Source organism: Maniola hyperantus, chromosome 12, assembly GCF_902806685.2.
Source record: "Maniola hyperantus chromosome 12, iAphHyp1.2, whole genome shotgun sequence".
Classification (NCBI taxonomy): domain Eukaryota; kingdom Metazoa; phylum Arthropoda; class Insecta; order Lepidoptera; family Nymphalidae; genus Maniola; species Maniola hyperantus.
The window spans coordinates 1,609,964-1,622,816 of record NC_048547.1 but is presented as its reverse complement, the minus strand read 5'-3'; the positions used below and the strand labels follow the sequence as shown (position 1 = coordinate 1,622,816).

Below are 12,853 nucleotides of genomic sequence, written 5' to 3'. Positions count from 1 at the left end.
TTTTTTTTTATTCATTATAGGTGTACGCTTGACCACAATCACACCTGATCGGAAGTGATGATGTATTATGACATAGGCATCCGCTAAGAAAGGATTTTTGAAAATTCAACTCCTAAGGGGGTGAAATAGGGTTTTGAAATTTTGTAGTCCACGCGGACGAAGTCGCGAGCATAAGCTATGCAAAAAAATCACGTCAATCCGTTGCACCGTTGCGACGTGATTGAAGGACAAACCAACAAACAAACACACTTTCGCATTTATAATAAGGTTAGTGATGGTGACAGAAAAGTTGCCATTGTGAATTTCTACGTTATGGAAGATGGTAACAGAAAAGTTTAAGTTTAACATGACTTACTTCCCCCCCTGACGACCCTCCGGGAGTGGTGCTAAGACGGTAGGGGTTATTCCTCCCACGAATCAACAACAACTGAATTTGTAATATCTACTAGTTATGATGAAAGGTTATGAGGAAAGGAAATAAAGAATGATTTCTGTATATCCGTCTTTCTTACTAAAAACCATTGTGAACCTCTACATTAGACTATGGTGACTGAAAAGTTTCCATTATGAATTTCTACGTTACAGAAGATGGTAACAGAAAAGTTTAATTTAGCGTTTAAACTACCGTGAGTGATTTCCATTATAAATACTATCTGTCCCGGCTTACTCACGTGTGTAGTCGACGTTAGCCCGACTAGTTTCGAACCCATACGGGGTCCTTTTTCAAGGGAGTCCGTCCGCGCCCGCGCCGCGGTTTTGACTGCGGGACGCACGTGCCGCTGCCCGTAGAGCCCGTTGTGAGGGTGGCTGGGGTGGGGGGGGAGACAGCTGCCGATCGTCTCCCGACAGTTCCTACTGTTCTTCATCACTGGAACCGTCACCGAAATCCAGGCACGCGGAGCTTATGGTGTCCCGTCCCACGACTGATGCCCTTGTCTTGTCTTGTCTCCCCCCCCACCCCAGCCACCCTCACAACGGGCTCTACGGGCAGCGGCACGTGCGTCCCGCAGTCAAAACCGCGGCGCGGGCGCGGACGAACTCCCTTGAAAAAGGACCCCGTATGGGTTCGAAACTAGTCGGGCTAACGTCGACTACACACGTGAGTAAGCCGGGACAGATAGTATTTATAATAGAAAAGTTTAAGCTTAACATGACTTACTTCCCCCCCTGACGACCCTCCGGGAGTGGTGTTGAGACGGTAGGGGTTATTCGTCGTCCCGTTGAGTAAATTCGTCGTCTCCCAGCCGAGGCACAGCTCTGGCGTGTTGGACACGAGGAGAGGAATGGCTCCGGCTCTCTTCACCAGGCTCACAGCGTCACCGTCTTTCAGGGCCACTCTGCCTTGATGCTCCAGACACCCTACTGAGTTGGACATTCCTGGAAAATGAGGGTTACTTTTCAGAGTTATACGTGTGCTTGCTTTAACGGTGAAGGAAAACGTGAGGAAACTTGCATGCCTGAGAGTTCTCTATAATGTTCTCAGAGGTATGTGAAGTCTGCCAATTCCCACTTGGCTAGCGTGGCAGACGATGGCCAAAACCCTTCTCACCCGTAGAGACCCGTGCTCTGTAGTGAGCCAACAATGGGTTGATCATAATGATGATGATGATAATGAAGGTTTACAGACAGAGGTAAGAGACCTGTGTCCACCGGTGGACGGATTATTATGATGCAGTGAACTAATTTTTATTTATTTACAAGATTTTCCAAATTAAACTGTACCATCACTTGCCACCAAGTGAGATTACAGTCAAGGGCTAACTTGTAATGGAATTAAAAAGAACCGGGCAAGTGCGAGTCGGACTCGCACACGAAGGGTTCCGCTCCATCGTACAAGAAATCTGAAACCAATATAGTAAATTTTTTGATACCTTTGTCTTATAGACACGACAGACAGAACAGGAAATTATCCTATAAGGTTTCCTATTTCCTTTTGAGGTACGGAACCCTAAAAAAGATGATAGACTTACCGCTAAGCGAGCAGCTCTCTTTGACAGTGAAGGGGACTCCCAGCAAGGGTTTGGTGAGAACCAGCTCATCCATCTGGCCCTTGACCCTGACCTCCTGCAGCATGAGGTCGATCTCCTTTGCCTGCGCTAGCGCAGTGGAGAATATCTCCTGCACCATCGCGTTGAGGAGCGGGTTCACTTCCTTGATCCGCTCTATGAAACTGGTTACCACTTCTTCACTGGACAACTATGACAGTCAAAAGATATCTTTCTATATATTAAAATAAATCGCTGAATGTGTTGCTAAGCGCAAATCTCGAGAACAGCTGAATTCTTTTTTTATAATATTCCATGAAGTACGAGGATGGTTCTTACGGAGAGAAAAGTTTAAAAAAATTGCCTGAAAAAGTCTAAAATCAACACTTTTCTTTATTCCCATACAAAAGATTCGTAATAATACTTAAAAGTCAATTTGAACTTTAATACCATACCATAAAGTTTAAGTGTTAGTGGAGGGGTTCCGGGAAGGCAAAACAATTGAGTGACGTGTTAGGCGGTACGAAGTTCGCCGGGTCAGCTAGTATGAATATAAATAGATATAATATAAACATGTACGGTTTTACAATAAGCTCCCAAAATATACATGTGTCTATCTATCTGTCTGCTAACCTTTCATGGCCCATCCGTTCAACAGATTTTGACCAAATTTTGTTCATAGATAGCTTGCATCCCGGGGAAGGCTACTTTTTATCCCAGAAAATCAAAGAGGATTTCCCACGGGATTTTCAAAAACCTAAATCCACGCGGACGAAGTCGCAGGCATCATCTAGTACCTCTAATTTTATTGTCATGCAAATAATATTTTAGCGTGTTAGTTTAATAACATTAGCGAGTACCTAAGCAATATATCTTGTACAGAGATGTTAATGTAATGTAATTTGTCTTTAGTTTTTACGTTATTTTTTTTTACAATGTTGGTTATTTGTATTAGACGAAGTATTCTGTCATACTATTCGCGAATGCAGCCTTGCAACATAGTTAATTGTAGATTATTCAACACGGGAGTATTGTAATGTCTTACGTCACGGGCGGGCGTCGGGATAAATCCCAAGCGTAACGAATGATTGCAGAGTAACTCCCGAGCGTAGCGAGGGTGTTGCATCTAGAATCTGAGTGAAGCGCGGGGTTGAGCGACGTCCAAGATTAAGACAGTATTAGTTACCCACACGTTTAATACTCTACTATTCACACCTCGCAAGACAATAAAATCAAAATTCGTATGCTTAAATAGGTACCTACCAATCTGCCTTTAAAAGTTTCTGGGAGCGGGGCGTCCCCCCACCTCATATCTCGATTAACATCTCAACCTGTCGCGGACTATAGTCATAAAAGTAGAACTATTTGTATGGTAATTTACGCACTAGATCCGACTTCCGTCATCCGATTTCTCTCCGTCGTCGTCCGTCAGTCTCAAATTCGGAAGAAATAATTCGGACCGAAGTAGCCATAGTACTGTAACTACGTTACCTCGGATTCAAATCATTTGTGGAAGCTTAGATTTGTATCAGAAATCGGAATAGTAGGTACCTAAGCAATATCCGAATTCGGTCCGAATTTTTAATATACTTACCTACGTATTTTCACGGACTCGGATCGGATGCAGTGCGTAACCTCCCTTAGGATCCGTGATTTTACGAATCCGTAAAAAAAATACGAATCAAATGTATGTATGTGTAGTGTATGACGGCCACTTCGAAGAATCACGGATAAGAACCGAATACGGATGAGTGCACAAACGCCCTTAGGGCGTCTGTGCACTCGTTGGTATTCGTGTTTTTATGTAAGAAAATATAACGGATCACCGTGTTCTTTCTTACATAAAAAACACGAATACGAACCGAATACGGATGAGTGCACAAACGCCCTTACTCTGTGGTTCAAGGTACCTAATAGCTCAAGCAGTGGCGCGCAGGTCATAGAGGCATGAAAGCATTGCTTACCCCAGTTGTAATAGCTCAATGCATATTTTTCATTATAACTTGCCAGTAAACAGGTTCCTACCAAACTAATGCTTACCCAGGCTTCAAACCCTGTGCACGCCACTGAGCTCAAGTCATACCTTCCCGCTTCGTATGGCAGCAGCAAGTTGGGACGCGCTCTGCAGCAGGACAGCGTCCCGGACGGGCGGCACGCGCAGGCTGTCCTGGTTGCGCCCGCGCAGCCAGAACAGCGGCGCCAGGATGAAGTTGAGGACTCGCAGGACGATGCCCACTATCCGGACCCCTACCTCCATTCTGAAAAAAGAGCCCTTATTATAAATGCGAAAGTGTGTTTGTTTGTTGGTTTGCCCTTCAATCACGTCGCAAAGGTGCAACGGATTGACGTGATTTTTGCATGTGTATAGATAAAGACCTGGAGAGTGACTTAGGCTACTTTTTATCCCGGGAAATCAAAGAGTTCCCACGGGATTTTTAAAATACCTAATTCAGATAGAGTTAAAACGAGACAGAGCTATATATCTCCCACATAAATCTGTCTCGTTTTAACTCAATCGTAAGTCTGAGCAAAGTCAAAGTACGCTCTATAGATCTCAGCCTTTGTGTACCTTACTTGTACACAAGCATGAGCCACTCGCATTCGTGTAATGCAAAAACTATACCAGATTACGGTTGCATTATTAGTATTATTTGATCTAGTTCCCCCCCCCCCCCCCCCCTGCCATTTTACCTACTATCGAACCGCGCGCCATCTTAAAGGCTTGCCCCCTTACATACCAAGTCGCATTTCCACGGACTCTTACGAAGCGATTCGCTTCTTCGTTTCTAATACGCATTCTGTGCCATGGGCAAAGCACGATTTGAGACAATTTAGGGTTTCCTTTAGGTATCTACCTACTGTGTCGAAAATCGAAAACACATACATAGGTACCTATCAAATTTGTAAGACGGAGATCTACATTTTTTTAGATTATTTGTTTCTGAAACGCCGTCTCAAATCGAAATAAAACGCAAAATCGTGATAAATTCCTATAATAATTAAATTGAAGGAGATCCACTGCACTTAATTGAAATTTAGCAAAATAAAAATAGCGTTGATGTAATACTCGTATTAGCTTTTTATTATGAATGCACATATTGGTTTCAGATATATTGGCTAAGCCAATTTTCCTGTATAAATAATGTCTGTACCTACCTACCCGGATCAGAAAAAGAATTTAGCATAGTGCACTTTACACATCTTTACCAAAAGCAAAAAAAAAAACTATTATAACACTCAAAAATTTTAGATAGGTAAACTATGCCACGTTTGGAAAAATGTCACATACAAAAATAATCTGACACAAAAATTGACACGGGCTTCCTCTCAGAATGACGAAGACTTAGGTCAATGTCCAGCACGCTGCAACACTTTTGAGAACATTATGGAGAACTCTCAGGCAAGCAGGTTGTTTTCTTCACGATGTTTTCCTCACCGTTAAAGCAAGTGATATTTAAGACGTTTGTAACAAATAAAACGCTCAATACAAATAGTACGAAGAAGATACGAAAGCATGACAACCCCTGTACTTAGTACTACTATTTGTAGTAATATATAAGACTAGTAGGGTGCGTGGGTGCGCGGACCACTGAAGTGGTCCGCGAGCATGCAGCGTTGCTTTTACAAAACGCGGACCTTGTCTTGAATAAGATTTTTTTTATAGTTTGGTCGTCCATATATTTTGTATGGAAAAATAAATTCTGCCATCTTGAATTTTTTTGTATTCATCGAGTAGACCTTCGGATCCTGATCATCTTTTGCTAAGAAACCACTCTTCCATCTTTTATACTCTCCGAGATGGACACCGACGAAATTCATATGGCGGCCATCTTTTTTTCGCCATTTTGAATTTTTTTTCAGCTCACTGCCAATTGGATGACGTTTCAAATGACATTTGCTCAAGCACCCCCACCTATCTTCAATACCTTAAGCGTGCTCTTCACCCGTCTCCGAAATCCTCAATCATCAGCTCTCTCCGTATTTTTCCTCCAAATGAATTTTTGTCCTCTATACGAAACCATCAGTGAAAAAATTTTTTTTCATACAAAAATGTTTAGGAGAGGTGATCAATGAGTGAGTCAGTCAGTGAATCAGCACGAACAGCTATATACAGGGTTACAGGAAAATAGGACACGATCCCTTTAAGGTGTTATAGTACAGGACATTAGCTATCAAATGACCCCTAAAGTGCTTATGCGAAAGTGTATCGTTTTCGAGTTATTCATTTTTTTATTTTTTTCTTGGTAAAGGGGTGTTTGCCACTTTAAAAATTAATAAAAAAAAGGAACAATGTATTTTATCAGATTTTTTTTTATTTCTTGCTAGTACGTATCCTTGTTAATAATAAACAGTTATAAAACAAGAAAAATCCTCAAGCATTTTAAAATGACAGCCCAAAAACTGTATAAGTTTTCGATTTTTAAATTTAATTCTTTAAATAGCTTGCAAATTTTCTGTAAAAATTACTATGGCACTTATCCTGCGGATTATTTTAAAAACATTTACGTTTCGTTAGCTATCCATTGTTACAAAAAAATTATAAAAAAAATCATAAAATCAAGAAAAAATTACACAACAAAGAGACCAGGTAGAAAATTCTAACAAATGCTATTGCCAAAGAATTAAATCAGAATCAATGTAAAAACGAGTTTAATGCAAAATCGTTGAAGATTATTTTCAAAGAGGTCAAAAGGTAATATAAAATCAGTCAAGTGCGAGTCGTGCTCGCACACGAAGGGTTCCGTACCATCGTACAAGAAATAACACTTTTTAATTTTTTTAAATTTTTACGGCGGCCATTTTGTAATTTTTAGTATTTGTTGTTATAGCGGCAATAAAAATACACATATCTGTAAAAATTTCAAGTCTCTACCTATTAGGGTTCACGAGATAAAGTCCACTGACAGACAAACGGACGGCCGGACAGACGGACGGACGGACGAAAGAACATGAAATTTTCAAAAAATGTGTATTTTTATGGCCGCTATAACAACAAATACTAAAAATTACAAAATGGCCGCCATAAAAATAATAATAAAATAAAAAGTGTTATTTCTTGTACGTTGGTACGGAACCCTTCGTGTGCGAGCACGACTCGCACTTGACTGATTTTATATTACCTTTTGACCTCTTTGAAAAATAATCTTCAACGATTTTGCATTAAACTCGTTTTTACATTGATTCTGATTTAATTCTCTAGCAATAGCATTTGTTAGAATTTTCTACCTGGTCTCTTTGTTATGTAATTTTTTCTTGATTTTATGATTTTTTTTATAATTTTTTTGTAACAATGGATAGCTAACGAAACGTAAATGTTTTTAAAATAATCCGCAGGATAAGTGCCATAGTAATTTTTACAGAAAATTTGCAAGCTATTCAAAGAATTAAATTTAAAAATCGAAAACTTATACAGTTTTTGGGCTGTCATTTTAAAATGCTTGAGGATTTTTCTTGTTTTATAACTGTTTATTATTAACAAGGATACGTACTAGCAAGAAATAAAAAAAAATCTGATAAAATACATTGTTCCTTTTTTTTATTAATTTTTAAAGTGGCAAACACCCCTTTACCAAGAAAAAAATAAAAAAATGAATAACTCGAAAACGATACACTTTCGCATAAGCACTTTAGGGGTCATTTGATAGCTAATGTCCTGTACTATAACACCTTAAAGGGATCGTGTCCTATTTTCCTGTAACCCTGTATATATTAATATAGTAGGTACTAAGTACCTAAAAATATGGGTACGCCAAATAGTGGCTGAGCTGATATTTTTAAAAAAATTTGAAGTCTGTAAGCCCATTCTGTAATTATACATCAAAGCTCTTAAATATAAACTTGATCCTTTAAAGCCACTCTTAATGACTCAATTTAATTTGAAAACAATTCAATTCACTATCATAATCCCTTTAATCGCATTGATCCGATGAAAATTCGTTTTCATTGCTTCAATATTACTATTTAGTCATCATGACAGCTGTATTATCAGATAGCCTAGTGGTTTAGACGTCCGCGTCCTAATCGGGGGTCGTGGGTTAGATCCCGGGCACACACCTCTACCTTTTCAGAGTTATGTGCAATTTAAATATCTCTTGCTTTAACGGTAAAGTAAATTAATGTCGTGAAGAAACCAGCATGCCCGAGAGTTCTCCATAATGTTCTCAAAGGTGTGTGAAGTCTGCCAAAACCCTTCTCATCCTGACACCCGTGCTCTGCAGTGAGCCGGCGGCGGTAGGTTGTTGATGATGATGATGATTGTCTTATCCGTTTCTACAATGAATGAGGTAGCTGCGACAATTTAGGGTAATTTCGGTATTAATCACTCCGCACACGTCCGCACTATCCTTCTGCGACGTCGTATGCATTGCGTTTGTTAAGTTTCAGCTAAATAGAGGTTCTTACCCAACTATGATTAATTAAAAGTTATAGGTACCTAAAAAAATTCAAATCATCATCATCATCATGATCAACCCATCGCCGGCTCACTACAGAGCACGGGTCTCCTCTCAGAGTGAGAAGGGTTTTGGCCATAGTCTACCACGCTGGCCAAGTGCAGATTGGCAGACTTCACACACCTTTGAGAACATTATGGAGAACTCTCAGGTTTCCTCACGATTTTTTCCTTCACCGTTAAAGCAAGTGATATTTTAATTATTTAAAAACGCACATAACTCCGAAAAGTTAGAAGTGCGTGCCCGGGATCGAACCCCCGACCTCCGATTGGAAGGCGGACGTCCTAACCACTAGTCCACACAAGACAAAAAACTCAGTGAGAGTAAACACAATCCAATACCAATAACCATTTGCCTCCTTTTGTAGTTTTGGTGATTTAGTATTTTTCAAACCAGCAATGTATAATGTGCAAAACTCGGGTCAATGCCCCACTTACGACGCGGCATTGACTCCGAGTGGCCTACTTACGCAACGTTCGTTGACCTCTAGCGTTAGTCAGAAGTTTTATTTACAATATGCCTATTGTGAACTTTTACAAAATATAGTTTAAAAAAAAAAAAAAATAGTATTTTTTTATGGTATCATATCAGTAATCATCAGTACTACCACCTGTCTTAGTTTTTGCTAGCGTTCTGGTTACGCCCCGTATATTTAGATAGCCACTGCGCAGCATCTCGCTGAGTCGCCCGGACGACCGGCAACTCGCACGGCAACTTTTATATAAATTACAGATTATACGGTCGCCGTCGACTAGTTGCCGGGCGACTAGTCGTCCGCGATAAAAGAGTGTGTCAAGCAGTGGACGACGCGACGGAACGTCTATGGGTTGATAATGATGATGGTGATAAAAGGAAAATTATCAACTTAAGACGCTTGGTGTAAGGTCACAAGACGTAAACACTGAGCTTACCTGGCCTGCAAGCTGGCTGTGTGCCAGCCTATAATGTATTAAACCTATAAAAGATAGGTATATTGGTATGCCTACATGCCCTGAAACTTTAATGTTTTACTTTTGTTTTGTTTTTAGGGTTCCGTACCTCAAAAGGAAAAACGGAACCCTTATAGGATCACTTTGTTGTCTGTCTGTCTGTCAAGAAACCTACAGGGTACTTCCCGTCGACCTAGAATCATGAAATTTGGCAGGTAGGTACATCTTATAGCTGACATTTGGGGACAACTGAAAACCGTGAATTTAGGGTCAGATCACACAAAAAAAAAATTAAATTGTGGTCATGAACTAATAATTAGTATTTTCAACTTTCGAAGTGAGATAACTATATCAAGTGGGGTATCATATGAAAGGTCTTCACCTGTACATTCTAAAACAGATTTTTATTTATTTTTATGCATCATAGTTTTTGAATTATCGTGCAAAATGTCGAAAAAATACGACTGTAGTACGGAACCCTCATTGCGCGAGCCTGACTCGCACTTGGCCGGTTTTATTTTTATTTTGCTGCTTATTTAAGTTCAGGAACAAATCTAGCGGATAAACACGTTAGGCAGTGGTCCGACCGCCGACGATGAATGAGAAACGAGTAGAAATAGAAACTATAAACGAGTTGGCGATTGGCCTACGTTATAATAGCTATTACCAAGCCAAATTTCAGTCCGATCCGTCCAGTACTTTGAGCTGTGCGTTGATAGATCAGTCAGTCAGTCACCTTTTAGTTTTATATATTTAGAATTATGTACAAAGTTATCTAACAAAGAAATTATCGAATACAGTTTTACGATAGTCATAATATAATAACAGAGAGAGCTATTATACACTTACGTGTTCGCGCATAATCGGCTTGAAGCCTTACTTACGCGATTAGGGCCTTGAAAGTGCTCATCCCACAATATTGTTTGTCTTAGCACTACTTAGGTACGAGCAGAAGTCTAAATACTACTAAAAGTGATCGCATACTTTATTTTATTATTTGATACACCAACGTACACTATAGGTATATGTATTCAAATATTAAATATTAAAATATTGCATAAAATAGTTATTGATTAGTCAGAGTACAGTGAACAAAGGTATACACATTATTTTAGATTGTCCGGTTAAAAAAATAGCGTAAAATAGAATTTACAATTTCAAAAGTATTAGGAACTTAGTTATTACTATATTAATGTCCTACCTAATACCTACCAGTCGAGCAGATAATAAGAGCATTGAACTGTGGTATTAAATGCAATTGTTTTGAGTAGGTACCTATAATACCGATAAGGTAAATTGATAAACTTTCACATGATCTTGTACACAATAACAAAATACTTTAATACGACCTTTAAAAGCTAGAAATAATTGCCAGAAACGTTTCAAAACCAATCGCGATTACGCACCGTCGACTAGTTGCCTGGCAACTAAGTCGACGGCGATCGTTAGAACTATTACAGTACCTACGCGGCCGAAAGTAATGTACATCGACCTTTAGAAGGAGATAGCCAGATTTGTCGTTGGGACCGACAAAACGTCATATATGGGTATGAGTGACAGAGACAACGCTCTACAAAGTCGAAATGTCATTCTAAAGGCCGATTTACATTACTTTTGGCCGCGTACTGTACGCACGGTCGACCAGTCGCCCGGCAACTAGTCGGCGGCGACCGTAAGAATCTGTAATTTATATAGAAGTTGCCGTGTGAGTGTGTATGTGCACCAAATTGCAGTAGGTCGATTTAGTACAACCTGCATTAATCATTACTGAATTGGTTACATTTGTGATTGGCTTAATTTATGCGATTCTTGTTACAACAATGCATTGTAGCATGATTGTAGCCAATAGTGAGCGGGCGTCAACCAATCAGAGGTGATTGCGATCGTGACATTGTAGCTGTCATTCTACCGCAATCGAGCAGCCAGTGGCCCTACCGCGGTTGTTTGACAGCTACAATGTCACGATCGCAATCATCTCTGATTGGTTAATGCTCGCTCACTATTGGCTACAATGCATTGTTGCAACAAGAATCGCACAAATTCAGCCAATCAGAACAATTGAGATTGTAATAATGATTGATGCAGGTTTTAGACAATCGCCCTACGGTTTCCCGGGCGACTCAGTGACTTGCTGCGCAGTGGCAACTCGCAGGCAACTGGCTATATAGTCTCCGCAACTTATCTCTACTACTATACTCTTTGTCAATATAAGTATAGAAATAACAGTTAAAACTTACTTGTACACCGTTGGACCTGTGCTTTTTGTGTTCATTGTGCACAGCACAGTAGGTAGGTATAACGTTTGTAATCTATGGTGTGTACTGATCTGTGCCAACAGAAGAACTATAGTCTATGACACTTTAGAAGATAGATGAGTACTATAAAAACACTAGGTAGGTAAATAACAAATATACTATTTGAAATCCCGATATTGTTCTTTACATAGTCACAACTTTTATAACGGAAATCGTGCTTTAGATACAAATTATCATTAATTGTTTATCAATTTTTAGGGTTCCGTATCTTCAGAGAAAAAAGGAACGCTTATATGATCACTTTGTTGTCTGTCTGTCTGTCAACACCCGTCAAGTGAATCAAAACCAAAGGGTAGAGTACATCCCGATGACCTACAATCATGAGGTAGCAAATAGCAATGTCCTATATTTACAATTCACAAGTACAGGGAAAAATCCGAAGTTACAGCACAAAAAAATAATTATTAAGGAACCCTAAAAAGCGTTATTTCTTGTAAGATGATACGGAACCCTTCGTGTGCGAGTCCTACTCGCACCTGACCGATTTTTAAATTTAAAATGAGTTATCAATACGCACAGACTTCAGTAACACGCAATAGACACCGAACCACGAGTTAACTCGTCGATGTCACACAACCGACTGGCTTTTCCCACTTGCATCGTATAGTTATAAACTTTTCACCGATTTCAACCATGTAGCTTTCAACCAAAGAGCATAGCGAATTTTCTTGAAGGAGAAGGAATACGCAACGTTATATTTCTTAGCTTGAGTATAAGACCGCTGGGTCAGAGTGAAGTAGAGTGAGGGAACTCTCGGTTTGATCCAGAATCGATGGTAATATTATGTCAAATAATGTTGATGTAAAATCAAAGAAATATAACTTTAGGGCTACCTGCGTCAAATGTACTAACATTTGACGGATGCTTAAAGACGTCGAAGCCTCGACATTTTGTTAGTAATTCCCTATGGAAACTGTTAGATTTTCCGGGATAAAACATCGCCTATGATACTTTACAGATCTCTAAATTTGTAAATGTATGGGTAAATATTCTTGTTGTCAAATGTGTATTGAAATGCTCTACTTTTTAGGGTTCCATGCTTCAAAAGTAACACACTATTATAGGATCACTTCGTTGTCCGCCTGTCTGTCTGTGTGTCAAGATCATTTTTCTAAGGATCGCGTGGAGGTAGGTAGGTAGGTGGTACCAAGTTGAAATTAATTTAAAATAGA

General features: G+C 39.6%; 1 protein-coding gene across 1 annotated transcript in view; it reads right to left on the bottom strand.

The window, feature by feature from the left end:
* Positions 1-12,853, bottom strand: part of LOC117986909 (fatty-acid amide hydrolase 2-A-like) — a 42,371-nt gene that overhangs the window by 17,220 nt on the left and 12,298 nt on the right. The window contains exons 4-7 of the mRNA XM_034973872.2: positions 11,604-11,692; positions 4,069-4,243; positions 1,971-2,196; positions 1,160-1,377 (exon numbers count right to left, since the gene is read on the bottom strand). Of these exons, the coding sequence (XP_034829763.2) occupies positions 1,160-1,377; positions 1,971-2,196; positions 4,069-4,243; positions 11,604-11,692 (708 nt within the window). The remainder of the gene's footprint in view (positions 1-1,159; positions 1,378-1,970; positions 2,197-4,068; positions 4,244-11,603; positions 11,693-12,853) is intronic.